We start from the raw sequence: 16,351 nt of genomic DNA on the forward strand, positions 1-16,351 counted from the left end.
TTTAACTTGTATTTTTTTATTCGGTACATGGGAATTTAACTGCAAAAGGCATTCTTATGTGCACTACATAATCACACACATCCTTTTATGTGCAACAAGTCAATTTGATGAAAACAACTCTGGTGGGAAAATGCGCATATTGTTATGTAGATTTTAGAATATTCGCATGAAAATCTGTCGCCATATGGATGGAAATCTAGCTATAGTAAAATATCTATAAGTATTCATGATACAGTATAAACGTGTATTGTAACCCAAACCAAAAAGAAACAATGATAAACAAGGGTTAAAGTGCATGTGTGACATACAGTATGTTACCAAGTGGATAACACGTATCTACAGTATAAACCTACTGTCATAATACCTCTTGCTTTACACCGCCCTCATGTCTCATAAGTATATATTCCAATGATAAGAGCCACTGTAAAACCCAAATTGCCCAGAACGAGGATAACTTTGAGGATTTTTTCAAAAGAGAGTGTCTGAAAAGAAGAAAACAAAATACTACAATTTTTAAAAGTCACATGAAAATGTGTTTTGACACATTGCATTTCAAAGCACCCCCTCCCCATATGTATTCGGTCATCCAATCACAATTATATATAAAAGAAACATTCTTATGATAAGTATTTTGTGATTTTAGATTCAAAGTGGAGGCAACACAGTGACCTTAATAATATGATTACTTGCCGTTCTCTTTGGCACAATCCATTTGTCATCATTTCCTGAATTCCCTGCGAGGTGAACAGAAGACACAAAACCATATTCAAATCAATTTACATTTTTAAGAAATGCCAATATCTTCAACGGTGAGATGAGATGCCAGGGTTGTGGGTTTGATTCCCACGGGGGGCCAGTACAAACAAAAAAAAGAAAAAAAAAAAATATATATGTATGCATTCACTACTGTAAGTCGCTCTGCATAAGAGCGTCTGCTAAATGACTAAAATGTAAATGTAATGTTCACAGGTTGACGTTTATTGTCATGATTCTTGTCCTGGAGGCAGAACTGAGCAATCTTACCTTAGATTAAAAAAAATAAAAAGTAAAAATTGTCTATATTGTAAAATAAATTGTGGGGGGGGGGGGGGCGGGGACGTTTTTGGTCCTAATTTAAGGTTTGGGTTAGGAATTAGGGTTATCACTATTCAGAGCTGCCTCCAGAACAAGATTCATGACAAAAAACAGTAATTTGCTTAATATTCACAAATCTTACTTTTCCTCTGGTAACTCTGGTTGCAACAGAGGTATATGAACATCAAGTAGAACAGGGCCACCCAGGCTGTATACCCTCCCATCACTTTCATGCGCCAGTGTATCGAGCAGCACTTTTCAATTTCCTTCAGACCCAAAAATATGGCCGCCACTGTGTTAGAGAGTGGGATGAGAAACACCGAAGGAGAGAAAAGCGCATGTAGCTCGAGTGAGAGCGATGTTGTTAACCATTACATTGTACTACTAACTAGGTTGAGTAGGCTAAACCTGAAAATGTGATCTTATGCACTGTCAACACCGCAACACACAGGGTAGGTATACTGTAGTAAGCCTTCTACAGAACTAATCTAACACTCAGAGATTGTTGATTTTGTTCGCAATCTTACAGGGCTCCAACAAACGAGAAGAGAAAGATTTCTTGTAAAATATAGGTTAGATCTGACGAGTCATCTATGCTTCACCATGGAATCACATGAGCTATGACATATTGTTCTCCTTCAGTTATAATCAAAAGGTGAAGTTCCTTACTGGTAAAAACCTCCGTTGTGAAGGCAAGCACTCTGAGAACCAAATCACAGATGGACCTCCTGAAAAAATATACATAACATGACATCTTTACTAAGGTTCAATTCAGGTACTTTCAACACACATTTTCAGGCTTTGATCTGAGGAACTCACAGTTCATGGCTGGGCCCAAAGGGTAGAAAAACAACAATCGTTTGTCCCAAGCTCAGGATCATTGCCACACCCACAACAGCCACAAGAGTTATCTATAAGACAAAAGCGCACACACACTCATTTCATCTCAACATGGAGTTTACCCCAAACCTGAACAGCTGTACAGTGTTCTGGCAGGAAGAAAGTCTATACACTAATAACTGGTTAGTTTGGGTCCTGGATGCTGATTGGCTGAAACTGCATTCAAACCGTTTATATTTAAGTGATAATGCTCTCGAAGCTGGTGTTTGGATATGATTGGCATGGGTGTTCGTCGAGGGCCGGCAAACCGTGCCTATACATCCTCCAAACACCGGCTTCGAGGGCATTTTTATACAACTTTTATACAACGGGTTACCAATATATTTATATAATGACTGACATATTTTAATTGAAAACTTTATTTTGAATAATTTATTCATACTATTTCTTCCTTCCACAAGATAGTCCCGACACAAGTCTAGGGTTGCTACCCAAGCCGGCTGGTCGTTCGTTCTATTGGTTTGTTTGCCAGAGGCACGACCCAGTCGTTCTGCATCTTTGGATGCAACCCCGTCGTTCGTTCTAAATGTTCCATTTTCATACTGGGTGGCAACGTACTTATCCCTTGCTTGCTAGCTAGCCAACTAAGGCTAACTTACAGTCACATCAAACGTCAAAAAGAATAACAACAGTAGCCGCATTTGTTTAAGCTGTTTTCTAGTTACATTTATTTGGATACATCCATAACAATGAGCTAATGAGGCGCGATTTCATCTGGCATAGAAAATGTGCTCCCTCATCAGGACACTGTTGTTCAGAGGAGCTAGCCAACAACACAGCTAACACAATCACTTCAAACTAAAGCTGTAAAGACTGCAAACTAGCTGCACTTCGTTTCGTTTGACCTTTTATCAATTGACAGTTCTTTGTATATTTTCAAAAAAATGATGCCAGCTGATTCATGAATTCGACTGGCTGGGAAACGCTGCCTGCCACTCTCTAGTCCTGATCCCTACATGTTCATTACTATGGGACAGCTGGAGATCGAATTAGAATTTTAAAACAATGTTGCAAATGTCGTAGAGATAGACAGCAAGGTTTATACAAATCTCCGCTGTTAAAAACTAGATGTTAGTCTAAAAGAAATGTGAGATAATGTCTAGATGCTTTTTATAGTGGAGATCAAGTTTATAAAGTGCCTGGCTGGGTTGATTAGACAGCGGATTGCACAGTGAGATGGAACAGAGTAAATAGGCATTTTAACATCATAGATTTAGCCGGTGGTAACTTGTGGAATAGATACCGGCTGGAATGCGGTTTTAACCGATCAGCATTCAGGATCAGAACCACCCGTTGTATAAATGACATTATAAACTGGGTGGTTCAAGCCCTGAATGCTGATTGGCTGTCAGCCATATATAAATATACACATCGTGCCTAAAAATCTGCCCATAGCCGTGGTACTGTATATTTCTCAATAAACCACACCCCTTTGAAGCTTATTGCTTAAATAAAGTAGTTGATACTCACTTGTATTGGCTCCCATAGCAGCAAAAGAATAAAGGCAATGATGGCTGCAACCATTGAGAGAGGACACAACAAAATCTTGAACAACTGCAACAAAATAACAACTGTTGTCAAATCATTGCCCAGCATTATACTAATAGAATAGACAGTATGGCACTGTAGACACTAAACATTTCCAGACAAAAGATCAGTCGGAGAGGTACTGCTTTAAACCAGAATCATCTACACCATGACTAAGTACAGAAGGACCAAAGAACAAAACATCCCGGTTCGTATCCACAAAGCGTCTCAGAACAGGTCCTATGAATCCTATCAGAACCTGTTCAAACAAAAAAAAACTCCCAGCTCAGAGTAGGTTTTAGGGTGATGTTAAGACACTAGTAAAATCAACTCATAATGGTAATCATTACATACTGAGGTACCGCAAAGGAAATATAGAGCTCTGTTCATTCCGTATCGCCGAAGCTCAGCATTACAGCGTGATTGAAATTTCAAGGCAATGTTCCTGCATTAGCATTTGTTATAGTTTACGCATGAACACGATCACTTTGTTGGTATGCATAACCTTTTTCTAAACCATTTCTGATATTCTGAATAATGTGATCGACATATTGCACTGAATCATTCAGTGTGATGGTATGTTAAAATTGTTATAAAATTACTATTATATCAACACACTCATCCATCCCGTTCAACAACTCTGAATCGCTTTAGCACAGTAAGCGTCAAGTCACTTGCCGATAGTGTTTCATAAAACAAAGGGCCAGCCCTAGCCGTTTTGGGGGCCCTAAGCAAAGTTTTGTTGGTGGGCAAAACATTTGAGTGGCCACGCTCATGACGGTTTTAAAGTACATTTTCTGCAATTTTACACATTTGACCATGGGTGCAGAGACAATGTTGCAGTTTTAAAGCAAGTTTGCTGAAATTCTACACATTTAGCCATGGGCAGAGAGAAGATGTAGCTTTTTTTTAAAACTAATTTCATGCAATTCTACTGATTTTGGGTGGAGATTTTGTTGTTGTTGCAGTTCTTCAGTTAACTTTATGCAATTCTACACATTTTGCCATGAGGCGCAGAGAAAATGTTTCAAAGCTAGTTTGCTACAATTCTACACATTTTGCAATTGGGGCGGAGAGAAAATGTAGCAGTTTTAAAACAGTTTGCTACAATTCTACACATTTTGCATATGGGGCGGAGAGACATTTTTTACATTTTATAAATCATTTCCTGCAAATCTTGTCTGTTGCCTTAGGTTGGAGAGACATTTTTGCAGTTTTAAGGCGAATTTCCTACAATTATACACATTGTGCCATGTTAATATGATGTCTGAGTAAGTGTGACTAACCAAATCAATGGGGGCCCCCCGGAGGTCAGGTCCCCTGGGCATGTGCCAGTCGTGTCTGGTCGATAATTCGACCATGATTACTACAAGTTTAGATAGCTGGCTAGACTAATTTAACAATCTAAAAAATGTTAGTTGACATGGGCTAATTGAGTGACTGTCAGTAGGTAGGTTTCCATTGACCCAGGTTTATATGACAAAAGCAATGTTGCAACAACAAAAACATTGCAACATGTGTAATGGAAACTGCCTTAACTTGCCTTGCTTTTCTGGTTGGCTGGATGCAAGTTTCACCATGAAATTATTTCAGATCTACAGGAGTGCAAGTTTCACCATGGCACGGACCGTGGCGATACACTGGCACATGATAATTATTAGAATATGGCAAATATTTGTCAATTCTTCATGAGACAGATAGGTGGGAATCCCTGGACACGTTAATGGAAATTTAGCTTGTGACTGACATAAGAGAAAAACTGCTGACGCACGACCATATTTTGAAATGTCACCTTGTGTATTCTACTATTCTAACTCTCAACAGTAAGTTGGGACCCTGACTGAGTCTCCCCCCACCCCCAGAAAATAAAATAATAATAAATGGGTCGGGGACCCTAAGCGACCGCTTATGCCTAGGGTCAGCCTTGATAAAACACTTGAAAGGTCTTATAATTATAATTTTAGCCTAACACAATCAAAATTAACATAAGCCCTATGCTTTCCATTGCCTAATTTATAGGACAGCTCATGAGGTTTCACAAATATCTGTTGATTAGGTGGGACAAAAGAAGAGGTTTTATGTATAGCTTTTATTTTTACCCATAAGAGTAGGAGTAAAATGTCTCTATTCTCTACACTTACGACCAATTTCCTACTCTGAGACTCTTTGTGGATACGGCCCCAGCTGTACAAAGTCATGGAGATTTCCCTAAACAAGACACTGAAAGAACTAGAAGTAAAATATTAAAATCCATATTATAACTTACTTTATGCCAAAGTGTCTGGCCTTTTGGAAGACTCATGACCAAGAGTGAAGGCCGAATAAGAGTGCTAATAAGCATACACGTAGAGGGTGCAGATGTGCGCAGAGCAGGAGTAGGAGTAGTGATAGTAGGAGTAGTGATAGTAGGAGTAGTGATAGTATGAGTAGTGATAGTAGGAGTAGTGATAGTAGGAGTAGTGATAGTAGGAGTAGCGATAGTAGGAGTAGTGATAGTAGGAGTAGTGACAGTAGGAGTAGTAGTAGTAGTAATAGGGGTAGTAGTAGTAGTAGGACAGGTGGTGATGTTAATGGCCTCTGGTATCCAGAACTTCATCATGTCTTTAATAAATGTGACTCTGAAAAATATTAAGAAACATGCTTTCAGACAATGTCCCTTTTACTGTAGTGCGACAACAGCATATTACAGTAAATTCATTAATGAATAAATGAATGCATGAATAATGACCTGAAATAAAAAAGGCCCTTGTATGGTGCTCTCCACTTGGCGCTGATGGATGTCTTGGCTTGGTTGTTGGGTTGGGTAACAGCAGCTGCCTACACACACATTTTACAGTCATGGTCAGACTGACATCAAAGGTGTCATACAGTTCATTTCAAAGCACCTTAACTTGATGACACCTTTTTACCAGTATCATTGTCTGATCATGAGATTGATGCTTGACCATGTGAGATGAGGAATAAGGAGGGTAAAATAAACTGCAATAAGAGGGTAACTAAGCAACAAGAGGGGGAAAACACTTCTATTAGAGCAGACTCACTGGATTGTCATTGCACTTAAGAAGGCGGCTATGAGCGGGAGTGAGCAGTGTGAAGGTGCCAACAGCAAATCCATCCTGTGATTCCCTAGCCTCCAACAGAAACCCTTTAAACCTAGTGGCATGATCAGCTTTGAGTGACACTGTAACACATTATTAGAAACATAGACAGGTTCATACTTTTCAAACACAAAAATAGTGGTCTATTGTAGGAGGTACCAACTATACTGAACAAAAATATAAACTCAACATGTAAAGTTTTGGTCCCGTGTTTCATGAACTGAAATAAAAGATCCCAGACATTTTCCATATGCACCTAAAGCTTATTTCTCTCAAATTTTGCGCACAAATTTGTTTACAGCCCTTTTAGTGAGCATTTGTTCTTTGCCAAGATAATCCATCCACCTGACAGTTGTGGCATATCAAGAAGCTGATTAAACAGTATGATCATTACACAGATGCACCTTGTGCTGGGGACAATAAAAGGACACTCTAAAATGTGCAGTTTTGTCACACAACACAATGCCACAGATGTTTCAAGTTTTGAGGGAGTGTGCAATTGGCATGCTGACTGCAGGAATGTCCACCAGAGCTGTTGCCAGAGAATATAATGTTTATCTCACGATGTAAATGTCACATGGCTCTACTCAAAGGACCTGAAAAAGAGTAAATTATGGATGTGTATTGAATTTTGTGAGTCTTGTGAACAAGAGACTTGTTGCAACAGATCACTTTCCAATTGGATCATCTGAGATGGCTATTTATTTTTGTTTTGTATTCTTACAATTTATTCTTATTATTGTCATCAAGGACTCTGTCTTTTTTTATATAGTAACTAGATTATGCCATTCTTAGTGCAAATTTAGACAAAATAAAAAGACCTAGCTAGCTAAGACAAAGTCAAACAGTTCCTTTAAAAATAGTAATTCATTTTCTCAAATCAAGCCGCCTCCAACGTCGTTTTAGAGAATTTGGCACTACATCCAACTGGCCTCACAACGACAGACCATGTGTAACCAAGCCCGCCCAGGACCTCCTCATCCGGCTTCTTCACCTGTGGGATCGTCTGAGACCAGCCACCCGGACAGCTGATGAAACTGTGGGTTTGCACAACCAAATAATTTCTGCACAAACTGTCAGAAACCATCTCAGGGAAGCTCATCTGCATGCTCGTCGTCCTCATCAGGGTATTGACCTGACTGCGGTTCGGCCTCGTAACCGACTTCAGTGGGCAAATGCTCATCTTCAATGGCCACTGGCACGCTGGAGAAGTGTGCTCTTCATGGAAGAATCCCGGTTTCAACTGTACCGGGCAGATGGCAGACAGCGTGTATGGCGTCTTGTGGCGAGGGTCAACTGCTGATGTCAACATTTTGAATCGAGTGCCCCATGGTGGCGGTGGGATTGTGGTATGGGCAGGCATAAGGTACGGACAACGAACACAATTGCATTTTATCGATGGCAAATTTAATGCACAGAGATACCGTGACGAGATCCTGAGGCCCATTGTCGTGCCGTTCATCCAGCGACATCGCCTCATGTTTCAGCATGATAATGCACGGCTCCATGTCACAAGGATCTGTACAAAATTCCTGGAAGTTGAAAATGCCCCAGTTCTGCCTGCATACTCACCAGACATGTCACCCATTGAGCTGTTTGGGATGCTGTGGATCAACGTGTACAACAGCACTTTCTAGTTCCCACCAATATCCAGAAACTTCGCACAGCCATTGAAGAGGAGTGGGACAACCTTCCACAGGCCACAATCAACAGCCTGATCAACTCTATGTGATGTGGGATGTGTCATCCCGCATGAACCAAATGGTTGTCACGCCAGTTACTGACTGGTTTTCTGATCCACGCCCCTACCTTTTTTTTAAAGGTATCTGTGACCAACAGATGCATATCTGTAATTCCCAATCATGTGAAGTCCATAGATTAGGTCCTAATTTATTTATTTCAATTGACTGATTTTCTTATATGAACTGTAACTCAGTCAAATCTTTGAAATTGTTGCATGTTGCGTTTATATTTTTGTTCAGTGTATAATGGGTTCTGTACCATCCACTATTAGGCTTCACATATATAATACATTATGTAACCCATGGTTCATCAAGCTTGTCTGACAAGGCCCAGTTAGGGCTGTGTTTACACAGGCAGCCCAATTCTGGTCTTTTTTCCACTAATTAGTATTTTGACCAATCAGTTTAGATCTTTACAAGTCAGATCTTTTTCAGAGCTGATCTGATTAGTCAAAAGACCAATAAGTGAAATAAATATCAGAACTGGGCTTCCTGTGTAAATGCAGAATATTGCCTTCTCTATTCTTAAATGTATTTATTCATTTACTCCAAGTTGCACACATTTATTCACATGCACATGCACACAAACACACATTCAGGGTGCTTTGATCTTTACCTGTAATCTCATCTCCTTCAGCACTGGAACAGAAATATTTGGGATCACTAAACGGACCACTCTCAGATGTGGGAGAACCATGTTTGGGCAACATTGTGCCACAGGACATGTCAACACCACCACCACTAAAACCAGTCACAGTTTCAATGGTGGCAATGCCAATCAAAATGGCGAGGGCCATTTGGGCGGAGCACATCTGAAAAGCAGGGTGTGTGTCAAAGCATTGTTTCTTAAAATATCTTAACTTCCACAGTCAGACTGTAAGCAGTGTGGTAATCTTTATATAAAAGTAAAGTACCCACCATGAGTGTATTTGACCCCCAAACGTTGACTAAGGTAGGCTAGGCTACAACAATCAGCTCTACTGTAGAAATTTGAGGATAATTTGTATTAAATCAGTGTTTGATTACTTTATTGTAGTCTTCATTTATTGTAGTCTTAATTGTAGACGGGTTGTCTCCCACATTAACAATGTTCCTGCATACTGCCCTAGGTCTGGGATTTCTGAGACTAACTTTGAGGAGGCCAATCAGATTAGACAATGGTTTTTACTTCAGTTGTAAAATCATATGCAGTAGTACTATTGAGGAAAATGTTCATTAAAGTCTGGTGTCAGAGATGCTCACTATCTATGGTAATAACATCTGTCTAGAAAAGACTCCATACGTTAATAGCCTATGCGCTACACAGATGACAGACGGCACCAGACCTTGATTTAGGCCAGAGTTTACCGGCACTTCTAATTTTTAGGGAATTACGACCTGGCTTGTCTATAAAAATAGCCTATTGCTGGCACAGATACACTCGCCGAGGCAGAAAGGGTTGATCAAAGCGGAATGAAAGCGGGATCTTCATTGAATAGTAATGGAGAGTGGGCATTAATTTCCTGATTCCGCTTCGTTCAAATGTATTTGCTGCTAGTCTGTGAATCTGTGGGTGACAGTATGCTGTTCGAAATTGCGCAGATTGAAAATGCTCCAGGCTGAATGGCAAGATCCGCTGTTCCAAATTGTCAAATTAGGGTTTGTAAGGTCATGAAAATCACGGAAAATAGTTTAATAACTGTTGTTAATATAATTCCTCATGGTGCCTGAGGAAGGCACAGTGATGCCGAAACATTGGTAAATACCCATTCAATTGCTGGGAGATTATACATGGAGTGTGCGACTTTCTTTATTTTGATAGTTTATAGTTTATTCGCCGTTAGTAAGCACATCCACACAAACTATTATTCTGGGTGTCCGCCAGTTCATTAAAAAAAAAAAAAAATCTAATATAATTCATGAAACCACACTATTGAATATGATCAATCAATAAAAAAACGACATATCAGGCATTATCGGAAAGGCCCTTCAGTACATGTCTGTGGTGCTGCGTGTGTGCCATTGGGAGTGGGCCGTTGCCCGAGAAGAGAGAGTGCAACATTTCAGCAGCAGGTATAAAATAATGACTGGCAGACTAACAACTTGCTGTGCATAGAGCTCCCCTGAAACATGAATAGTTGCAACACAATTTCACACTCAATTCATGGAAATATGTACAAAAAGTATTTCAGCAGTTTCTGTGCGTTTTTGTGGAGCCTACATTACACAATTTTCTTCAATGCATTTAATACAAGGCTCCACTTTTTCGTTTACATTGCACCATTTCTTTCATAATGCATTTTACACGAAGCTATTTCGAATTTTATGAGGGTTGCCCGCCGGGGGTAAAAGACATATCATTATTTTAGATTTTTTGGTATGATAAAGGTATTTGATTGGGGAATGGGGATACACACACACACACCTTGTTTGTATTCATGTTATAGCCAACTCTTGACTTTTGTATTAATTATTTTGTATAAAATATTGGTGTTTATTTACATCCTATGGGGTTTAAGATAAAGGGAACAGTGGTATAGGAGAGTATGAAATGAATTAAATACTCTAAGCTATGTTCAATTTAAGCAGCAATTTCCTGTGAGAAATACTCAGTCGGAAGCCATTTGGCTATGGGTTTCACAGCCCTATAACAATGATACAAGTTATATCACCTTTAAAAGGGGTTTATTTACATCCTCTGGGATATAACATATTGGGCAAAGTGGTATAGGTGAGTCTGACATATAACCCCTAACTTGAGTTCAGTCTTTGCCAATGAGAACCAAGAGGGAGAGAGCTTCGTCCTTCATGACTGGGAAAGGCATCGATTCTAGGCCATAGAAAATCCTACATCCATCTCATTAGATCAGAACAGGATGTATCAACAGTGATTCATATTAATGGTTTGCATCCTAAAAAAAAGCATAGTTGTGTTTTGCTGCATAACACACTTACATTATTTGTCTATCCATATGATTTGGATCTTTGTCAGGTTATTGATATTTAAGCTTCAGTAAAAAAATAACACCATGGTTGTAATAACACTTTAAACAGGTTCTTTGTAAATGTGTAGAATGTGTTTGCTTAACGTAGGTAAATTCAACAGTTACAGAGGATTTTCTTCTGAATAACTGGTCAGGGCATAACACTTTCCATTCAGCTTCATGCATCTTTGATGCAAGGCTTAATCACACGTTCACTGAATAATTCTATCTGTCACGCCCATTGTTGCTTATCCATTGTTCACTAGACATATCAATGTAATTACACCCAACACAATGTTGAAAAACAGAATGCTTCCCACCACTAGATCACAGAACTAGACGTGAGCTGGACGTGATCCCAACACTGTCACCAATGTAGAGGAAGAAAGTGAAAGCTGCAACAGGGACTCTAACCAGGGCTCATACATTGCAAACTGAGCGCAAATGGCCGTTGCCATGAAAGCTTAGTAGGCCTCTGGGCAGACGCAGTAGGCTTATAATACTGGCATATTCCTTGTTACAATAGCATAAGTATATAAAATGACTGACACGACTGTAATAATCATCATGAAACGACCTTGGAAGTGCCATAAGTGTAAGCCAACATAATTCATTATTTTACATTAACCTGTTTAACTGCATTGATATGGCTTAATTGATCATAGTCCAGACTCATTATAGTTGCAAATAACATGCAGTTACACCAGGGGAATTCTGTTTCCCCACATTTATTGATGAATTTCCCATCATAAAAATGTTACCCCATTCCCCAATCAATACCTTAATTGATACCACACAAAAAAATATGGACAAATACATATTTTTACTCCAGTCTGGCAACCTTCATAAAATCCGACATAGCACCAGTATCGCAGTATTAAGAGAAAACAAGCATAGAAAACGTCATTGGCATTAGTAATATAAGTATTTTGGTGAGAACCTAGTTGATTAACAATATTGGGTTGTTAACACGTTTGTTTTTTTATATAAATAAATGTGGGACAAAAAAAAGGCGGTGTAGAACACCATTGCCCAAAATACATTGCTCTAATAACTTTCAAAAGATTATTCTGAAGTTTGCGCGCCCCCCCCCCCAACAACAAATTATTTTCCTATGAATGAAATCACACAAAAATGTGTCTTTTCCTACCAAAAACACACAAAATCTGCTGAAATACTTTATGTATATATTTGCAAGAATTGAGTGTGCGATTGTGTTGATATTTGAGCCTTATATATAATCATGTCTAGTTAGATACTTTGCTTTGAAGAAGCCTACCTTATACATTTGATTCCTGATTTATAGAATGAGGGAATAATTTTATAAAGACAAAGGTATTTGGTAAGGGTGGCAACTATCCTCCAGGATAGCTACTGGGTGTGCAGACTTTTGATCAAGCCCTTGTCTAACCACAGTGTGGCCTAAACATCAGCTGCTCAACAGGACCTTGATAAGCAGACTTGGGTGTTTCAGGGCTGGATCAAAACCGAAGCCTGCACACCCAGAAGCTCTCCAAATGGAGGGTTGACCATATGTTGACAACATGCGACTAACAGTGCAGTTCTATTTGGGGGGCTAAGTGCCTTGATCAAGGGCACAACAGCAGGAGGTGGTAAGTCTATATGGGATCAAACACAGCAGCTTTCCAGTGTCAATAATGTTTACTATTTCATTTGGGCTATAATAATAGTCATGGACAAATAATTAACAGTGAATAATCAGAAGTCACTATAGCATAATGTCATTTGTGATTTCAGTGAATGGACTGACTTGGAAAAATGAAAGCTCCTGCACTTATTCCATCCCAAGTCAAGGACTGGGTGGCACTTGGAGACATTCAGTGACAGTATGTTACACAATCATGCAAAGTACTTAAGTAAAAATATTTTAAAGTACTACTTAATTCGTTTTTTTTGGTATCTGTACTTTACTATTTATATTTTTGACAACTTTATTTTCTTTAGGAATGTAGTGAAGTAAAAGTAATGTACTTTTTACTTCATATTTTTTCCCTGACACCCAAAAGTACTCTTTATATTTTGAATGCTTAGCAGGACAGAAAAATGGTCTAATTCACACACTTATCAAGATAACATCCCTGGTTATCCCTACTGCCTCTGATCTAGTAAATTACGTCAGTGTTAGAGCGTTCGCCTGGCTATCAATAAATAAAAATAAAAAAATAAAATGGTGCCTTCTGGTTGGCTTAATATAAGGAATTTGAAATGATTTAAACTTTTACTCGATTGCTTTACTTTTACTTGATACCTAAGTATATTTAAAACCAAATACTTGTAGACTTTTACTCAAGTAGGATTTGACTTTTACTGAGTCATATTCTATTAAGGTATTTTACTTTACTTTTACTCAAGTATGGCAATTGGGTACTTTTTCCACCACTGATGTTACGAAATGTAACCAAAGATATCTAAGGCCGATAACAGAATGTAGAATGTACTAACGGAATTATCCCCGTAAAGAAAATGGTTTAATTTCTTACCTTGATTCAGGAAGAAGCGAAGTACGTCGCCAACGCGCGGACTGAAAATTGAATGCCAGTACACTTGTTTGATACGTATCAGTGGGGATTAGAAATCAGTATACTCCAATACACTGTCATTTCCGGTCACAATTTGTAGACTTGTTTACGTGCGGTTTGTTGCTAACCTTTCTTTGCTACCTGCCAATTTTACGGGTTTTACTTTTTAATGGCCGTTTATCTTAATTTTTTCCCCCCTCACTCGACTTTTTTCATTCCATTTTTTCACCTTGGACGCTTTATCTGGACGTGGCTGTTATGGGTGTAAGATGGCACAGTGATGCCATCTGTTGGTAAATGTTAATTACCGCAACTCCAGTGTTTTTACAGGTGTGCTTGAAATACCCGGATGTATTGCAATCTACTGAACAAGACTGGTTACTCGCATCAATGCCTCTGTCTCGTCATTTAACATTCAAACAGTGGCTCGTCAGGACCTCCACCAGCTAAAGCTAAGTAGTAACATTAATAACATGATGCCTTCTTATTGCAGTCGCTGTACTCATAATATACAGAACGAAAGCAGTATGGCGAGGATAGCTGTGCTGCAAGCCCAGCTTCAGACACAATCGTTAGGCAAGGGTAATTTAAGTGTAGGAAAGGATGAAACCGCGTCTGTGCCACCAGTAAGTACAGATAGTAACGTTCGTATAAATCCCCTCGCACAGTCCCCGCAGCCGGACAATTTTCTCATGGCTTCTGGAAGGAAATGCTGTAGGAATGCTCAACCGGTGTCGCTCATTCAGCCGACAGAAACTTTCAACCGGTTCTCCCCATTAAGCAGCGAGTCGGAGTCAGAGGCCGAGCCTTCTCTGGTCTCTACTCCTCCCGTTACGTGGTCTGAGACGCCGAAGCCTCCCACCATTAGCTCTGACAAATTGAAAACCCTAGACATTGGCGACTCCATTACCTGCAGTATTAGACTTAAAACAAATCATCCAGTGATAATACACTGTTTACCAGGGGACAGGGCTACCGACGTTAAGGACGTTGTCTCTGGCCCCCTCCCAGTTAGGGGGAGTGATGAGCTCTACAGCAGAGTCTCACAACTCAATCGCTGGTTAAAAACAGTTTTCTGCCCCTCCCAAAAGATAATTGGCCCTCTTTCTGGGACTCACCCACAAACAGGACCAAGCCTGGCCTGTTGAGGAGTGACGGACTCCATCCTAGCTGGAGGGGTGCTCTCATCTTATCTACGAACATAGACAAGGCTCTAACTCCTCTAGCTCCACAATGAGATAGGGTGCAGGCCAGGCAGCAGGCTGTTAGCCAGCCTGCCAGCTTAGTGGAGTCTGCCACTAGCACAGTCAGTGTAGTCAGCTCAGCTATCCCCATTGAGACCGTGTCTGTGCCTCAACCTAGTTTGGGCAAAACTATACATGGCGGTGTTAGCCTTAGCAATCTCACTGGAATAAAGACCTCCTCCATTCCTGGCATTATTGAAAGCGATTGTGACACCTCACATCTCAAAATAGGGCTACTTAATGTTAGATCCCTCACTTCCAGGGCAGTTATAGTCAATTAACTAGTCACTGATCATAATCTTGATGTGATTGGCCTGACTGAAACATGGCTTAAGCGGATTAATTTACTGTGTTAGATGAGGCCTCACCTCCTGGTTACACTAGAGACCATATCCCCTGCGCATCCTGCAAAGGCGGAGGTGTTGCTAACATTTACGATAGCATATTTCAATTTACAAAATAAAAAAACTACATTTTTGTCTTTTGAGCTTCTAGTCATGAAATCTATGCAGCCTACTCAATCACTTTTTATAGCTACTGTTTACAGGCCTCCTCGGCCATATACAGCGTTCCTCACTGAGTTCCCTGAATTCCTATCGGACCTTGTAGTCATGGCAGATAATATTCACATTTTTGGTGACTTTAATATTCACATGGAAAAGTTCACAGACCCACTCCAAAAGGCTTTCGGAGCCATCATCGACTCAGTGGGTTTTGTCCAGCATGTCTCTAGACCTACTCACTGCCACAGTCATACTCTGGACCTAGTTTTGTCCCGTGGAATAAATGTTGTGGATCTTAATGTTTTTCCTCATAATCCTGGACTATCGGACCACCATTTTATTACGTTTGCAATCACAACAAATAATCTCAGACCCTAACCAAGGATCATCAGAAGCCGTGCTATAAATTCTTGGACAATCCAAAGATTCCTAGATGCCCTTCCAGACTCCCTCCACCTACCCAAGGATGTCAGAGTACAAAAATCAGTTAACCACCTAACTGAGGAACTCAATTTAACCTTGCGCAATACCCTAGATGCAGTCGCAACCCTAAAAACAAAAACAATTTATCATAAGAAACTAGCTCCCTGGTATACAGAAAATACCCGAGCTCTGAAGCAAGCTTCCAGAAAATTGGAACAGAAATGGCGCTACACCAAACGGGAAGCATTCCGACTAGCTTGGAAAGACAGTACCGTGCATCGAAGAGCCCTCACTGCTGCTCGATCATCCTATTTTTCCAACTTAATTTAGGAAAATA

The 16,351-nt window shown here is 39.8% G+C and overlaps 1 protein-coding gene across 1 annotated transcript; it reads right to left on the reverse strand.

Annotated features, from left to right (window-relative positions):
• Positions 1-14,069, reverse strand: LOC106573857 (uncharacterized). The gene is made up of 11 exons (XM_045697261.2): positions 13,806-14,069; positions 8,958-9,153; positions 6,543-6,682; positions 6,230-6,318; positions 5,768-6,119; positions 3,445-3,528; positions 1,894-1,985; positions 1,744-1,802; positions 1,217-1,366; positions 691-734; positions 1-482 (listed from the first exon to the last, which is right to left on the reverse strand). The coding sequence occupies exons 2-11, from the start codon at positions 9,151-9,153 to the stop codon at positions 384-386; spliced, it is 1,305 nt and encodes a 434-aa protein (XP_045553217.1). The 5' UTR covers positions 13,806-14,069; the 3' UTR covers positions 1-383.
• Between the last annotated feature and the right edge of the window lie 2,282 nt (positions 14,070-16,351).

The sequence above is a fragment of the Salmo salar genome, chromosome 16 (genome assembly GCF_965601325.2).
Source record: "Salmo salar chromosome 16, fSalSal1, whole genome shotgun sequence".
Lineage (NCBI taxonomy): Eukaryota > Metazoa > Chordata > Actinopteri > Salmoniformes > Salmonidae > Salmo > Salmo salar.

What these genes read in the sequence shown, in the direction of transcription:
- LOC106573857 (XM_045697261.2), bottom strand. Translation starts at nt 9,153, where the DNA reads ATGTGCTCCGCCCAAATGGCCCTCGCCATTTTGATTGGCATTGCCACC. An exon ending in TGAAGGAGATGAGATTACAG is followed by an intron (nt 6,683 to 8,957) that starts GTAAAGATCAAA and finishes AATGTGTTACAG; the next exon opens with TGTCACTCAAAGCTGATCAT. An exon ending in TGCTATGGGAGCCAATACAA is followed by an intron (nt 1,986 to 3,444) that starts GTGAGTATCAAC and finishes TTTGTCTTATAG; the next exon opens with ATAACTCTTGTGGCTGTTGT.